We start from the raw sequence: 18721 nt of genomic DNA, 5'->3' as shown, positions 1-18721 counted from the left end.
ATATGGAATTGATTACACAGAGACTTTTGTGCCAGAGCTAAGATCAACATGGTTCGAGTATTCTTTTCCTTAGCTGCAAATTTGGATTGGCCCCCAAACAATTTGATGTGAAGAATGTACGCAGAAAAATACGAAGAGATGAAGTCCCAGAAGAATGTGAAGACCTAACATAAGAAGTTTACATGGATATTCTACCTGGTATAACGTTCCAGAAAAATACAGTCAAAAAGTACGCAGATTGAAGAAGTCCTTATATGGTTTGAAGTTGTCCCCACGAGCATAGTTTGGTAGTTTTGCGAAATCTATGAGGACGTTTGGTTACAAGCAGAGTAATTCGGTGTATGTTGATGATATGATTTTGACAAGAAATGATCCAGAAGAACGAAAAGCGTTACACGACTATTTGTCCAAGGAATTTAAGATGAAAGGCCTTGGTTCTCTGAAATACTTTCTAGGAATCAAAGTGTCACGATCTAAATCAAGAATTTTCCTATCACAAAGAAAATACATAATAGATTTTTTGCTTGAAACTGGCATGTCAGCTTGTCAGCCAATTGCTACACCAATGGAAGAATGACTCAAACTTGAGATTGATCTGAACCAGGTATCGGACGATAAAGGTCGATATCAGAGGCTTGTTAGGAGATTGATGTATCTGGCTCACATGAGGCCTAATCTTTCCTATGCCTTGAGTGTGGTCAGCCAGTACATGCATAATCCTGGTGAACAACATATGATGGCACTTATGAGGATATTGCGATATTTGAAAGGGGAGTCAAGGAAAAGGAATTTTAGTTACAAAGAATGGCCATCTTAGAGTTGAAGGTTATACAGATGCAGATTGGGCAGGATTAGTAGATGATAGACGCTCTACGTCAGATTACTTTACTTTCGTGGGAGGTAACTTTGTTAAATGGAGGAGTAAGAAGCAGAATGTGGTTACTCGATCAAGTGGAAAAGCTGAATACAAAGGTATGACATTAGAAATTTGTGAGATCTTATGGCTGAAAATGTTATTACAATATTTGGGTTTTGCACCTAGTCAACCGATGAAGTTATTTTGTGACAATCAAGTTGCTCATGATATTGCTCGTAATCCGATGCAGCACGATAGATGTAACATGTTGAGTTTGATAGGTTCTTTATTAAGGAGAAGTTGGAGGATAAAAATTTTGAAGTTCCCACAATCGGGATGGAAGACCAATTGGCTGATATACTTTCCAAGGCTGTATCGGGTCATTTTTTTCAAAGTTCTTAGATAAGTTGGGCATGAGTGATATCTATACACCAGCTTGAAGGGGAGTGTTGACTTTTGTATTATATTTTAGGTAACTCTTTGTAATATTAGATTTCCCAGTATAATCCTGTAATTACTCCATGTGATAGTGGGATTAGGATTGTAACCCTACATGTATATATATCCCTCTTTGTGAGATGCATAACACACAACAATATTAAACTAAATAGTATTCTTCTTCAGTAGCATCTTGTGCAACTCGGTAGCCACTTTTGACACTATAGATACCATTTTTCTGAAAATGCCAAATTAATTTGTCTGGGATGGCAAAGAGTGGACATAATAGCAGCAGCTTCAGAAGCCCAAAAAACCTGCTGAATTAAATCAAAATCCCAACAGCCGTCAACATGTATGAGAGCGCTGACATAAGCATCAAATGAAAGAAGTCGAGGAGAGGAAATCTGTAAACTGGTATAGTAAAGTAACCAAGCATTTGAATATATTTTAATGGAAAGACCATCCCCAACCCTCCAACGAAGCCCACTTACAAGTAATTCTCAACCCCACAAAAGAGAACTCCATATATAAGACAATTTTCGTCCTTTGCCCACATTTTAAAAAGACTTATTGGGAAAATATCGTCCTTGACAAACTTGGCTGGCCAAAGAACACGGATTGGGGAGAATACGCCAACATTGCTTAGCCAACAAAGCTTGATTAAAATTAACAACATCCCGAAAACCCAAACCACCATCCTCTTTCGGATAGCAAAGAGAATGCCATTTACCCCAATGTATCCCTCTGCGGTTGTGCTTTTTGCCCCAACAGAAATTGGCACACATAGAAGATAACTCAGTACAAAGACTCTTTGGTAGACGAAAAACACTCATTGAATATGATGGTATAGATTGAACCACTGATTTTAATAAAACTTCCTTTCCTACTGTTGAAAGAGATTTTTCCTTCCAACCATTAAGAGTACTCCACACACGATCGCGAACAAAACATAAAAGCTCCATGCGCCCATGACCCTCCATAGTTGGTAAACCCAAATATCTTTCATGACAAGCTACGACTGGAACACCAAGCGCAGCGGCTACAACATCTATAACTTCCTGAGAGGCATTGGGACTAAAAGATAAGTCGATTTATGAATATTAATTTGCTGACCTGAAACCTCTTCATAAATGTGGAAAATCTCCTTCAAGGTAAGAAACATAGCTTCTGACATTTCAAGAAAAAGAAGACTGTCATATGCAAACAATAGATGTGAAATCCTTGGATCAGAACGACCCGCACATACCCTGAGTAAAAGACCCTCAAACTCAGCATGACACAATAGACCAGAGAAGCCTTTAGCACAAATAAAAAATAAATAAGGTGAAAAAGGACATCCATGTCGTAAACCTCTTTGTGGAATAATGAGACCAAAAAGAGTGCCATGCCAAAGAACCGAAAAAGACACAGAGTGAAGACAATCCATAATTTGAACAACAAAACTATATGGGAAACCAAACTAAAGCTTCATTGCTTCTAAAAATGACCGTTCAAGATGATTATGTCTTCGCCATATCTAACTTGAGTGCCATTGCCACTTTTTTCCCCGCTTCATATGCTTGACAGAATGCATAAGTTCAAAACCAACCATCACATTATCTAAAATATTGCGATGAGGAACAAAAGCACTCTGTGTATCATGAATGACTGAAGGCAATACTAACTCTAGACGATTAGCAAAAGTTTTGGCTACCAACTTACATACAACCTAACAAAAGCACTCACAATTTTCTTTTCTAGAGATTTTGCGGGTACCCAAATTTGTTCCAAAGTTCTCATTTTGTCCTTCAATTGAAATAAAAGTTTTCATTCATGATTTTATGTTAAAGATTAATTAAATACTTCTAACTTGAGACATTGAATCACATGATCACTGTCATCATACCACATGACCACCATCATCACCTTCACCCACAATCACCACCACCAACATTATTGCCCCTACCCGACCACCACCTTACCACTAGTACTGTAATAACCCGATTCTAAATTAATATTTAATTAATAAAATAATCACATGAAAGATAATTTTACCCCGAGAATATTTTAATGGGCTTAAAGTTGACTTTTTGTTTAGGAAAGATTCTAGGGAATTGACTGGTACTATTATGTAGATCGTGTAGAGATGAGTTTGTAGACACGTAGTGGGCTCAAATCGAAGTTATAATGAAGAAATTACGATCAAAAGAAATTAAGTGGCATAATCGTGATTTTTTCGAAGTTGAGTTTTTAAATATCAGAACCACTCTCTCTCTATCTCTCTCTCCCCTGCACAGTCCCCTCCCCACCCCCTCCTTTTCGAGCCGGTGGCTTCAAGAGGCACCACCGCCACCATCAACCGCCATTCTTGGCAGCACCGGCCCCAAAAGGACCACACCAAACTCGTTTTCCCAACCCAGCCCAGCCATCACCGCAGCCGGTTTTGGCCGGAAAAATGAGAGAAAGTGACCGGTTTTTGTGAAATTTTTCTCAAGCTCGTTCGAACGATTTCGGGCACCAAATTTTGCGATCTAGGTATGCTTTCCCATCCTCTCAAGATGTTCTAGCTGTTGGTTGTGGTATTTAGGAGAAATTTCTGCATTTTGGTGGGTAATTAAGCGATGGAAATTTTGGCCAGTTTTGACCTCCGATTTCGGCCACTTCCGTCGACTTTTTGGGGTCGGTCCAAGAACAAAAATTGCTCCACTCTACGCGCTGATCATGTAGGTATAAGTCTTGATCAGCGATTTGGAGATTTTTCGATCACTGGAACCGCTTTGGACACCCACGCGCTGCAGGAGCCTATGGCGGCGCGTGGGCCACTTTTTGGCTGGTCCTCAAATCCTAAAATAATCCTCATGTCGTCCCAAGCACGAAGGTATGCTTGGATACGAATTTGGTTATCATTTGATCGTCGATCGGATATCACATATTAGGCGTTATCCAGGTTCGATATGTTCGGATAGTTGGATCGACTCCCTTTTAATCTATGTTGATCTAGGCACATCTAGAATTGTGTAAAAATTCTCGAATCGAGAATCGGAGTCCCGGATACTCTGATTCAATAATTCAAAGTTCAGATAAACGATAACCGTCTGATTGTGCGATCGTGAGTGATCCGACCGTTCGATTCTGACCAAACTTGCAGGACATGTTTAGTAAACCTTATTGAACCCGTAGGAACTCTCAGTTTGAAAAAAAGATGTCGTGGGCCCGCGGGCCAAGTTGACCCAATTTAGAAAGTTTGACCCTCAATTGAACGTGAGTCTTCCAAGGTAGTTTCACCCTTCTAGAAGTACAATGTTTTAAAAGTGGAATTTTGACTATTTCGATTTTGAGGGTCATGGTTGTTTTGAATATGGATATATGTTTGAGAAGTTTTCGATGCATATTATGATGAAGTATTTGGACAAAATATATTAATATAAATTTGGGGAACGTTATTGCCTGGTAATGTGAATTGTTTGATTATGAATGGATTTTGAGTTTATTATAATATTTTGTGGTATTTCTAGATGTTATTTATGATATTCGAAGTTCATGCATTATTGGAAGTGATGGAATCTCTAGGGGTTTTTATTTATTTATTTATTATTAAAGTGTCTGACTGAGTGTTATTGAATGAATTACTATGTAATCGGATTTCGACGTGAATAATAAATTAGTTATATATCTAAGTACTTGTCGATATTTAATATATATATATATATGCAGTGGTTTGAAAAGATAAGTTATGGACACTAGTTTTCAACAGTATGGGTTGTAAATTCTAAGGTAGTTGAGAACTGATTTTTGGAAAGTTGAGAAAAGATTTGAAATATAGATTTGTGGAGTATGTGAAATTTTATGATAAGTTTTGGTATAAGGTTTTCAAACCCACCCTAGGGTACCCCTCCAGTTGCCTTGAAATAGTTTTGTTATTTTTGATAATGCCCCACGAGTTTCGGGGACGCCTGAACCATGTGGTTCAAGGATTGCAACTCGGTTGACTTTGTGTTTTCGAGGCCTGCGAGGACTGCGGCTCAGTTGACTTTGTGTCTCCAAGGCCTGCGAGGAATGCGGCTAGGGTTGACTTTGTGGTTCTAAGGCCTGCGAGGAATACGGCTCAGGTTGACTTTGAGTTTCCGAGGCCTACGAGAATGTGTCACATTATTTGACATAAGGAATTGACGGTACATTATTGGAATTGACAGAAAATTCATGGAATTGACCGAATACAATTGGAATTGACGGAAAATTATCGGAATTGATGGTATATTAAAGGAATTGACGGAATATGAATGGGGGTATGCTAGGTGGAGAATATTTGGGGTTTTAAGAGGTTTAAACAAAAATTGAGGATTTTATCTTGGTATTTTTGGGTAAAAGTTTTAATACCTATTTTTCTGATTTTATGAGGCAAGTCATGAATGGTTTTGTTCTTCATTCGCGTACATGAGCTTTCTGTGAGCTTTGAAGGAAGAATTAAAAGCGTTTTATGAGTTTGTTTGTTTTAACATATGATTTATGCAAGTAAAATATAATTTGATTCATGAATTTGAGGAAATTATTTGAGTAGCCTATTTATGTGTAAATATAATAAGTGAAAGAACTACGTATGACTTGATCCCTCAGTAAGGGTACATAGGCAACCTAGGGTTACTAGGTGCAGCCATAAGTTCGAGTGTTTGAAAGGTTATTCTGCTAAGCTATTTGGAAATTGTTAATGTACTCTTGATGTTGTAAAAGTTGAGATCAATTTCAGATGGCGGAACGATTTATTTGGGTTAAAGAGGCCTGAGGCCAAAATGATGTGATGTTTGGTTGCATGAATTCTATTATTATGCATGTTGAACGTTTGGGATTATAAAATCATGTTTTACACATGTAAAATTTTTGGGAAATTAGTGAATTACAGAGGAGACTCTGCCGAATTTTTAGCAAAAGTCAAACTTGAAGAAAAAGAATTTCGGAAACTTAAAAGGGCATTTTGGTCAAAAGTGCCCGACACCTGCCAAGTGTTGGGTACGCATAGAGTTCGGCTCAGATTCCAAAGTGAAATTTGGGTCGGATCCTATCAAATACCACCACCATCATTAACACAGATGACACCAACATGAATTCTAACATTCCTATATAAATTTCGTTATGTTTTTATTTGAGTTAACTTCTAAACAAAAATTATTTATAAATTTTAGAACTTTAAATCTCATTCGTTTAAATTCTTAATCCATTGAAAAAGAAAAAAAATTAGTACTCTTAAATTCATCATCCAAACTCACAGACGTTTTCAACTCTTGTAATTGTTCTTGTTGTGTTGCCCATAGACAAGGGCGGAGGCATATATAGACATATAATGGACGTGGTTCCTCAAGCTTCATAAAAAAGCTAATAACTCTTAAAAATATGTTGCAATCTCAGTTAAAATATAAAATTATAAAACTTAAAAACTACAGTGCTGCCCCAAAGACAACCTACTAGCTCCCCACGGCCCATAGTAAGTTGAACGTTTGTCTTTAAAAATCTTGGCCTTTTCACCACAGGTTGAAAAAAAACGACTAATTAGTTGAGGGGGCCTACTGCATGCAAGTGTTTTTTTGTCGCATATCGATAACGTAGGATTGGATGTTTATTAATCCGTTGAACCTCGACAACGTTCCCCTGCCACTATCATATGTTCAACAATTATTAGTAAAATCTCTCTTCTTTTACCTTATAGAGGCCAATTTATGAAAATCGTTAATGAAGAGTACTGCATATATATAGTTTTGGGTAGAAAATAATGACGAATAATGAAATGTTCACCAGAAGAAATTGAATGGTGAGAACTGTTTAACAAGAATTGAAAATTACCACACTTCTAAATAATTAAAGCTGCATTTACGAGGCCATGTCCCCTACCACATTAGCCCCAGTTTTTTTTTACTAGTTACGCTTCCTATCAGTAAAATTTTATCGCTATTCTCTGAACAATATTGCCTTTCACTAGAAGACAAAGATAACAATATTGAACATCCTACCAAAAAACCAATCCAATTAAAAGCATTAAATATTTGATCATATCATCACCCAATGTCAGTGTTTACAGGAAACTATTTAACCATTTCGTGTCGGAATGACATTCCAGTATTATTCCCAATATAAATGGTGGAATCATCGATAGATATATTTTAAGACAAAATTTGGCTTCTTAAATTTACTATATCTATTATTATTATTATTATATTTTTAAACAAAAATTCTTAAAATCTAAGTCTTTTTCACTCATTTTTTTCTTTTTTTGGTAAACAAAACATACTTCCTCTTCGTCTTATTCTCAATATAATATATTATCAAATTTCAATTGAGTTAACTCACTTAATTAAGGTTTGTTAAACTTTCTCTTATTTTTTATAGTTGATCTCTCCACCTATATAGTTTGTTTTGGGTTTGTGAAATTTCGATTATTCTATCTATTGAGTTTAACAACGTTTATATTTACTTTTCAAATTCAAATTCAAATTCAAATTGTAGCCCCACGTATTAGGTGAGTTTCTCTCTAGGCTTTGCTAGGGTTCTACTAAGAGAGGCGAGATACGTGCAGACTTGAGGTTTCAATGGCTTTCTTCCTATAGGAGGCAAGACTCCTTTTCCTGCTTGCAGTTGAGAAAGTAGGCTACCTCAAAAGTGATTGTGTCCATACTTGCTAGACATCTGTCATAGCACTGCTCCCCCAAGTTTTTTTTTTGGACGAAATGGTCCCTCAAGTTAGCTATTAAAATAATATACGATATTTCTATCACTGGACATATCCCATGCTCACTCTTCGGATTACCAATTTTGCCCCTCAGGTTTTTATTGTCACAAATTAAATTAGTATGTTCATCTATTATTTTCTTGGATTAATTGTAGCAATGGTTCCTGAATTATACTCGTAATTATATTTTGGTCATTCAACTCTAAAAATAGCTGCAGAGGTCACCTAATTATGTGTGGTGTTGCATTACTAGTCCCTTTTGTCAAGTCTGTCTATTTTTCCATTAAATCTATGGGTAAACTTGGAAATTCATTCCAAATATTTATAAAAACGAAATAACAAAAAATAAATAAATAAAGGTTATTTATAGCAATGGTCCATCAACTATACTCGGAGTTACATGTGCTTTTTTTATGCCCCTGGACCTTTCCTCTCCAGTTTGTTCTTAGTCACTGAAGCTAACAAAGAAAAAAAAAAGTGAATAGCATTGCTCTACTGTAGAGCCTCTACATCATAATGAATGGAGATTAGTTCTGTTGTTGGGCTTTGGCCCCAACGAATGCAGATGGAAAATTAAATTCATGAAGCAAATAATTAAGCGACTGATGCCTCTGTCTGTACGTTTCTCACTTTTCCAGCACTGTATTTCAACGCCAACACTGTATTTCAACGCCGAATTAATTAACAAATACAGGAGCCTCGCCATAATAATAGTAATTAATTAATAAACTAAAAAATTAAATATGATTACAAGGAAAGAAAATGAAACATGCAAATTGCAATATAGCTGATGATGAAGAAGAAATTTTTTTAATGCGGATTCTGGAAATCCGAATAGAAATATTGAGGCGGAGAGAGAGAGGAGAGAGGAGGAAAACATTCAATTTTAATACATATTATTATTAGAGAAACAAATACACTTGAATTTAAGATATAAATGTAATAATATTATGTATTATTAGCCTCTCTGCACGCACTTTCGCGCCTGCGGGAGGTTTTTTAAAAAAATAATTTAAATTTATTTTAGAATTGAAAAAGATCATGGGTAGTTGTGTTTCATAAAAATAGGATTCATTATCTGATTTTTCTTTTAATTTTAATTTTTTTAATATGAAAAAGTGTGAATTTACCATATTATCCTCATTTAATTGATAATTTCAACTCTTAATGTTTGCATTAATCATGGATATTTTCTGATATTTTGAATGTTTCACCATGCTCTGAATTTTGCTTTATATATATATAGATTTTTCTCTAAAGTAAATGTAATTTAATACATAAGTTTTAAACGGAAAGGGCCGTGCCGGCCCATTAGGCATAATTACCTTGTTTCGACATGGCTCAAATATGCTGCTTGTGCAATACCGAACCAATTCGTGTGTCAAATGATTAGTGTATATTAATGGGAAATTTGTACATCCTTTTGGGAAAAAAGAAAGGTTTAAATGTTAAAATGGTCCTTGTGTTTTATCTCATAGGCCAATTTAGTCCCTGTCTTATCAATTTGGCCAATTTGGTCCTTGTGTTTGTATATGTTAGTCAATGCGGTCCATTCCTTTAAAAATGTAAAATTAATTATAAAAAAAAATTGTAATTGATTATAAAATTTTAAATTCAAACTGAAAATGGAATATATTTCTTTTAAATTTCACCTACCCCAATTTTGCGCACACACCTCAACCACCTCCCAAACCCAGCCACCCTCAGCACCACCACTCCAACTCCAAAACCATAGCCACCCTCACCACCATTCCAACCCCACCTAAACTACAACAACTCTCTCTCTCTCTCTCTCTCTCTCTCTCTCTGACAAATCATGAAGATCATCATAGCCGGTCACCGTAAGCTTGACGGCTCTACCGCCAATTAATCATCCTGGCTGCAGCAAAAGTCGACGACATTCAGACCAATGGATCGAAGAGGAGAGAGAGATGAAAGGTAGAGTATGAGAAAATCTTAAACATAAGATAGAAGACTATTTGCGGCAAGAAAAGAGTAGGCATCAATTCTACTAAGAACCCTTTTTTTTTTTCCCTACAGGAATCGAGACCATTGGAGGTTGAGGTTGTGTGGGTTTTAATCATTTTAGCATTATTATTATTTGAGTTAATTACAAAATTTTAAATTAATTTTAAATGTTCTTTTTAGGTTTTAAAATAATTTTGACGGAAAGGGTCAAATTTGTTAATAGATACAAACACATGGACTAAATTGGCCAAATTAATAACACAAGGACTAAATTGGCCGATAAAGTAAAACACAGGGACCATTTCAACATTTAAGCCAAAAAGAAAAATAGAAAAAAGAGTGATGTTTGTATGAGAAACAATTTGGGATTTCCACCAATTAAAATGTTCTGATATATCCGTTAGTTTTTCACCAACACGAAATTAAGAAAATAAATTCTGAATTTTAAATTAAATACAGGTTTACAGTATAAAGGTGGTACCTTCCTTGATGGAGTAGAAGGAATCTCAAGCCTCTGCATTTAAGCTTCCCGCATTTACTTGCATTTCGACTAATCTAAGTCACTCAAATGATATGACAGCTTAAAACATGACAAGTCATATTTTATTTAATTTTTTTATTTCCAAAACCCATTTAAACACTAACTTAACGCAGTTAAAGGTTACAGCGTGTTTTTCTTTTTCTCTCCTTCTCCAACGAGTGTACTTCTTCTTCTTTCTGTTTTTTTCTTTAATTTTTTTCTTCCCGTTCCTGCTCTCTTCTTCTTCTTTCTGCTATTTTCATTTGATAGCTGTGTGTTTGCTTATATGTAGGATGACTGTTTTTGAGAAAAATATCAGTAATATCATAGCCTGAACAGAATGTCCTCCTTCCTTTTTTATGCGTCGGTCAGAGTTGGCTGTCAAGGGTGGAGTGGGTGCAATGTTAAAAGCAAAAAAAATTAAAAATAAATAAATAAAAGAAACAAAGAAAGAAAAGTTTGACAAGGAACCCAGAGTACCATGATCATTAAATACTTTAATTGCTCCAATGTCCTCATTCATTTTGAATTTTGGACAGAAGCATCAGCCTTCAGGCACACAGCTATCAAATAAAAAAAGCAGAAAGAAGAAGAAGGGAGCACGAACAGGAAGGGAAAAGAAAAGACAGATCGTTTGAGCGGCTTAGATTAGTCGAAATACGAGTAAATGCGGGAGACCTAAATACAAAAACTCGGAATCCAAGCAGAAGTACGGCTGTCCTCTACAATAGAGATTGAAAGAGACACTAGATATTCGAGTGAGGTCCAGATAATTTATTTGTGAATTTGTGCATGACGCTTTTTATTTTTTGTTTTTTATGGTCCTTTTCACGCGGTTTGGTGCTTCAGATATTTAACAGTAGAGAAAATTATTTAATGAAACGGCGCAGAAGAGCTAAAAGGAAAGTTAATGTCGAACCATTTTCAACCGGATGATGCCCGATGCGGCGGTGCTGTAGCTAGAAGTTTTGTCAGGGGGTGAACTTTAGACAACTATATGTTACTAAAAAAATTAAAACTTATCAAATTTTATAAAAAAATTTGAAATGATTAAAAGGAGTTATCCTGCATATGAGAATCCACGTGTTTGAATCCCCGTAGTGGTAGATGAAAGGAAGAACTATATCCCTCGAGTCATTTTATACTTACCACTTATTAATAAATAAAAAAAAGGAGTTCAGAAACAGATGGTATCTATACATTGAAACATTGCGGGAACACTATTATTCTAAACTTTAGAACTTATAGTACGAAATAATAAAGAAAATTATTTAATCGTTTTGTGAAGTATAGACGCCAGAAAACTACGAAAGGAATTAAAAACTGAACAATACCCTCCTGGGCATTAGCTGGCCCTACCAGTGGTGGTGCTTTCAGTTTCTGATGCATTTCTCTTCCCTCTCCTCAAATGAAGAAATTTTTGTGTGAGACTACTGATAAACATGCATTGAGATATTTTTGTGTATTATATCATATATATATTTGCTTTATAGCGACATGGTGTCCGAGTCCACACTTAAGCGTAGGTACAAATAGGGGCGGAAGCACAAGGAAGCCTGCCATGGCCGTAGTCCCCCAAACTCCATAAAACCCCCATTATTTCTTAAGCATCATCTGCAATATCTAATTGAGGAGACCAACAACCCAATTGAAATTTTATTTTGGTACTGAACGGTCCACCAGCTGTTATCACTGTCAGTAACAATATCATTTCCTAACTTAAACACTTATTGCCCAGCATGTATGGAGATTTATCACAAAAGATCTCGATGTTATTAATAGCAGAGTCATTCACTTAACGCATCTTCAAGGGAGATGTCAACAAAAAAATATTAAATTTGAATTTGATAGCTCATGTAGAATTTAACTACTCAGTTGGAATAACTGTAACCTTTATTTTTTGTCATTTCATGCCCATGTGGCAATTTTACATCTCCAAAAGAGATTCTCTTATATATTGTATTGCGTGGAATTACAACACAATCTCACCAAGTATCCAAACCACCTTTATTATATATATATTTTTTTCTTTTTTTGATGCAAAAAACTTTAAACTAATCTAAACTATAGAGAGGCGGATTCGAACTCAAGTAAAGTGAGGAGCACATTTGCTCTTAGCCCATTTAACTACGCTCCATGTCTTCCATCCTTTACTTCTTTAAAACTGCCACATTTAATAAAAGCTTATTTATTGTAGTGGCCCTGAAACTTTCGGTCAAATCTCACTTTAACACCCCCCCCTCCCTCCCTCAAAGTTAAAGTGGTCTACTTAACCCCTTTGATCATGATTTTCGTGTTCCACTTTACCCCCCACTGTTATCTCCATCAATAACTCTGTCAGTTTTGGGACGCGACAATACTATTTTAGTCTTTTTATCACATGACGTGTGAATAGCCCACTTTTTTTGTTTAAATTAAATTAAATATAAAATAATGTAATTACTTATTGGGAGACTTTGGAAAAGCCCAAAGGAGAGAGAAAAATTTTAAAAGAAGCCAAAATGGACAAAATTGCCCTTATTTATTTTTTGATTTCCTAAGGAATCCTTTACATTTGCATGTCTTTGGTTTGAAAGTTGAGAGGTTTTTCTGTCTTTTTTGAAAAAGTTTTGGCTTTTTTCAAAAGTGAAAGTTTTTTTATGGGTAAAACCTAAATTTACTTTACTTATTTAATTAAAAAATATATTAAAAAATTTAGAAAATTTAATAAATAAAAATCTTTCTTCTCTATGCTTTAAAAATAAAATAAAATATTTTAAAAAAAGGGGTACCCACATCAAGATTGTAGTAAATTAACAAAAAAAAAAATGAAAAACAAAAGAATAAAAGATTAAAAAAACAAAACAACATAACTAAAATAAAATAAAAACATCAAGAAAACAGTGCAGCCCCACCCTTTGTCCAGCAACCACCATCTTCCTTATTGTACCACCCATACCAGCACAACCCTATACCCCAGCCACAACCCACCAACCCAGCCACCAAACCATCACCAAGCCAACCACACTCCCCTGCGCCCCCAATCATCTAAACCCCGAGCCACAACCTATCAACCCAGCCACCAAACCATCACCCAAGTCATCCACACTCCCCCGACCCCTAATCATCTGAAACAGACACCATACACCCAGCTGCCCCCTGAACTTCCTCGACCCCAATAGCCACCTCACCCCAAATCCCCACCCCAACGGAGAGAGAACCTCTGCCATTAAAAAAGTTTTTAATTTTGGGCCAATTTGGGATTGCTGTCACTTTTAAAAAAAGTTGCTTCTCCTGTGCTTTGAAAATAATTAGCTTTAAAATAAAACAGCTCCATATTTGGTAAACAATATTTTTAAAGTGTCGTTAATACAAAAAGCAGTGTCAAAACCGTTTGGTAAATTTTAATATAAAATTGTTGTACCTGTGAATAATAACTAAAATGGACAAGATGTTGAAAGCATTATACACTAATAATATGGTGGTAGTGGTGGTGAAAGAGATGAAGGTGAAGGTGGTGGTGAAAGAGGTGGTGGTAGAGGTGGTGGTGAGGATGGTGGTTGTGGAAGTGGAGGTGGAGGTGGTGGAGGTTAAGGAGGAGGTGGTGGTGGTGGTGGTGGTGGTGGACGTGGTGGTGAAGGTGGAGGTGGTGGTAGTGGCAGAGGAGGAGGAGGATGTGGTGGTGGTGGCGGTGTTGGTGGAGGTGGTGGAGTTGGATGTAGAGGTGGAGGTGGTCTCATTTTTAAAACTTAATGATGGTATTTTGGGAATTGAAAAAATTCATTAGAGGCTCATCTCTGCTTCTTTTAAAAGAAGCTTTGAAAAGCAACACAGAGTCTGCTTGTAAAAGCTGTTGTCAAAAGGCCACTACTTTTAAAATAATCGGGATATTTTATTTTTACCAAACACCTTAAACTGCTTAACTTTAAATTGCAGATTTTTGGCCCAAAAAAGCAATACCAAGCGGGGCCTTTGTAGCTAGTCAATTCACCTAATTCCTCTATAGGGGAATGACGCCTATTGCAATGGATGCCAAATTCATGGTCATAATCTTTGGGGATTGGGTGGGTATGGCTGGTGGGGGGTGTGGATGGGTATGGTTGGTGGTGGGTTTGGGTGGTTATGGATGATGGTGCGGTGGTTTGTTGTAGAGAAATGAGAAAGGAGAAAGGATGAGGCCATTTTTTGGGATAGGGATCTTTGGCAAGAGTTGGATTTGGGTAGGGTAATTTTTTTTCTTTTTAGTATTTTATTTTTAAAGAATAGAGAAGCAATATTTTTATTTATTAATTTTCCCTTTTTTTTATATAATTTTTTAATTAAATAAGTAATTACATTTGGTAAAAAAGCTAAAATAGCCCTGTTATGTCATCAAAACTAATAAAGTTATTAATGGAAATAACGGCGGGGGTAAAGTAGAACACGAAATCACGGTCAAAGGGGTTAAGTGGACCACTTTAACTTTAAGGGATAAAGTGAGATTTGCTCGAAGTTTTAGGAGGCATTTATCAAGTTTCTCAATATAAATAGTGATGGAATGAGCCCATTCTCGGTCAAGCGATCCATTCTCTCTGTCTAATCTGGGTAGTCTGTGCCTATCTTATCACTCTCAATCTTCACACTAATGCTTTCACTGATTTAAGCTCAAACAAATACTTCACGTACGTATCAAACACGGTACTCATTGAAGTTCCTTTTTTTCTTTCTCTTCTTAACTACTCTTTTAGAGAGACATGGGAAAGTCTACTCACTGTGTTGCTTCGTCCGGCATGAAGAAAGGTCCATGGACTCCGGCAGAGGACCAAAAGCTCTTAGCTTTCGTTCAAAAACATGGTCATGGAAAATGGCAATCCTTGCCTCAAAAAGCTGGTCAATTTCTATAACTAACTCTTCTTTCATAGCTTTCCAATCATGTACAATTTCACAGCTAATTTCATTACATATTTTTCAGAATTTGTTAGCTCATATTTGGACAGGTTTTGTTTACAATAAAAGTTTTTTTTTTTTGGGGGTCTGAAGTAAACAAATGTAAAGACAGGTTTTTATTCTGTCTGTTTTAAAAATAAATAAATAATAGGTCTTCAAAGATGCGGGAAGAGCTGCAGGCTAAGATGGAGAAACTACCTACGACCGGATATTAAGAGGGGAAATTTCAGTTTGCAGGAAGACACAACCATCATTCAACTTCACGCTCTTTTAGGCAACAGGTACGTACGTCGTACATTACATGAAAAATAGTACAGAAAGGGTTTCACCAAATATAAGCAATATTTTTATTTATACGCATATATGCATTTTAGATAGTACTCTTTTAGGCAACAGGTACGGACATTTCATGTCTCATCCCAAGTACTCTGAATTCTCTCTTATTTTTCTTTCTGCCAAACTTTATCATAATATACTATCTAGAGAGTGTATAGCCATTTTGATCCACGTATCGTCATGAGGTGGAGTATGGTTTCCCGAGTCTTGGGCTTATATTTATGTATGTATGGTGTCAAGCCGGTTCTCCTGATCCTATAGTCTAAGGAATTTATGGACCCACCTTTAGATCTAATCTAAAAATAGAGAAAAAAACTAATATAAAAATCCATATAACATTATTTTATATTCTTTTTTTCACTTACCCAAAATTCGATCAAAATGGCTATAATAAGACTCGTTGTAATTGCTTATAAAACCCAAACAAACCTAGTAGTTTATCGATGAAAGTTCAACACATGTCATCACAAGCCAAGCAGTGGCAGAGCCACCTAAGGACCACGGTGCACCCATGCCCCCTCTCCTATTTTTTTATCTTAAAATATTTTTACTTATATATATGTATATTTGTTGCTTTTTGGACCTCAACCCAGTAAAATTTGTGACCCCAACTGATGTCATGGAGCTTTCTATGAATTTATGGCTCCACTATTTAACCCGAGGTGTAACTATTACATACTGTATCAACTCACATTACCTAATATCGTACACTAATCTATAATCAAGAATATAATATCGATTAAGTACCAGTTATATGAGAAATTTGAACTGTACCAAACAATCTCTATATATTATACATAACACTTCTATATGCATATGTGTACACATTATATGTATGTTTGGGATGTACTGCTCTTTTGTTAGGATATTTTTGGATATTTTGTTTTTATTTTATAAAATAACTCACTTTAATTATGATACTGATATTGTGTTCCACGTATATGAGCTAGGTGGTCGGCTATTACTGCGCACTTACCAAAGAGAACAGACAATGAGGTCAAGAACTACTGGCACTCTCGTCTCAAGAAACGACTGGCCTTGAAAGGCTATGACCCTGTAACCCACAAGCCTAAGACTACCATCTTTGGCTTCGCCAATGGTTCAACTGATGACCCAAAGACCGGCTCAAACCTCAACCACATAGCTCAGTGGGAAAGTGCCAGGCTTCAAGCAGAAGCCAGATTTGTGAGAGATTCAGAATTACACAAACAAGCTTATCATCCTTATAACAATAATGATATTTCTGCTGCCTCATCAATATTATTAGGTCATAATAAGGACTTTCGGCCGACTGATCAATTATTTGGACAAAACGCACCGCAATGCCTCGACATATTGAGAGCCTGGGAAAGCATGTTAATGTCAAATTACTCAAAAGCTGCAGGCGGCCAAGATCATGTTAATTCATTTGGTAATCATCTTGCTGGTGATTTCGAGCCTCCGATAATATCTGCAATATCAAGCAATGGATCATCATTGATGGATTGTTTCTTTCATGAACCAGTAGGGCAATGTTTTGATGAAAATTATGGCACTAGTATCACTGAACCATTCGCGACAGTCCACCACAAAAATAATGGAGCATGCTTGGAGGACTTTGGACTTTGGGAAATAATCATGCAAGGGAAAAATGATTGTCCGATATCGGGAATTAGTATGTAGAACTGGGTTTTGTAAATTGGTACTCAATACCACTATCGGATCTATGTTGTACTATTAAAAATTGCATCCCAAAACGGATCTTTGTTGTAGCTTCGTAACAAGCAATAAAATTTGATTTCTCTCTTATCTTTATGTGATAGCAGTATATGGTTAAATATGTTGATGTGAGTTAACCTAACAAATCACTGAGATTTATTTCCTCAATTCATTTGGTGATTTATTTCATTTTCAGTATAGTAGACAATTCTTGTCCAATTAAGAGATATTCTCCAATTTGATTCATGTATCTATTTCTTTGTAAAGCACACTTGTAAACCCATATATTCCTCCTTACGCAGAAGAATACAATCATCCAAACATTCAAACTATATTCTTATTCTTAGCATCGCATCAAAGCGGTCGCCCTACCCGAGTCATTAGGAATGAGACCAACTATGCGATATCGTCTCAAGTCAGGAAGATGCAGATCGTTGCACGTGAAAAAATTGGGATACCTAATCAGTGCCATTCTAAAACCTGTTGAGACATCTCCAACCTACCACAAACGGTGTACGGAGAACTTTCGGGTCAAGGGATGGCTAATCGAATCCATGACTCCCGAATTAATGGGTCGTTTCATCCGGCTAATTACCGCCAAAGAAATATAGGATGCTGTCAAAAAGACCTACTATGATGGCATAGATGAATCTTACATTTTTTATTGGAACAAATGGGCATTCACTATCAAGCAAAATGGTGCACCCGTTCATACATACTACAGCCAGTTGTAGGGAATCTTTCAAGAAATTGACCATCAGAGTCCTATCTTCATGCACTGTGTCGCCGACTTTACTGCACGCAAATAAAAATTGATCGTCTCCCCATCCACCATTTCCTTGTAGGCATTGACCTTGAGTTTGATCAAGTTTGAGGGGAAATACAGCATAAAGATCTGAAACTGGACCTTGATAACACTTTTTGCTTATGTTCATAGAAATGCTCAACAAAGAATGTCTATGAATGGTGCTCAAGAAACATCTGCCATGGTGGTGCAATGTCAAAAGTGGTCGCACACTTCTACAGGTGGATCTTCTCATAATAAGGCCTTGGGATCTCGTCCAAAGAAGAAGCGCACCCACTGTAAAGGATACAAACGTACATGTGCTCGCTGTTACTAGTTGATTAGGTACGGTGATTGGTGGGACCATTCTAAAGCTCCTCGAAAGAATATGAGCAAATTACTCCACACATCTTCAGAAACATATCTTTTAAGTCTTGTTTTGGCTACACTGGCTTCAGCAACTGCCTCTATAGCCACAACATGTACCAAAGGTATGTTTTAAATACTTCATCTACAAAACAT

At 36.3% G+C, this 18721-nt stretch overlaps 1 protein-coding gene across 1 annotated transcript; it reads left to right on the top strand.

Annotated features, from left to right (window-relative positions):
* LOC18782904 (transcription factor MYB32) lies at positions 15189–17379 on the top strand. Its single transcript, XM_020559326.1, has 3 exons — positions 15189–15324; positions 15533–15662; positions 16668–17379. The coding sequence occupies exons 1-3, from the start codon at positions 15189–15191 to the stop codon at positions 17377–17379; spliced, it is 978 nt and encodes a 325-aa protein (XP_020414915.1).

Source organism: Prunus persica, chromosome G3 (assembly GCF_000346465.2).
Source record: "Prunus persica cultivar Lovell chromosome G3, Prunus_persica_NCBIv2, whole genome shotgun sequence".
Lineage (NCBI taxonomy): Eukaryota > Viridiplantae > Streptophyta > Magnoliopsida > Rosales > Rosaceae > Prunus > Prunus persica.
The sequence above is the reverse complement of the archived record's forward strand: the minus strand, read 5'-3'. Positions and strand labels throughout refer to the sequence as shown.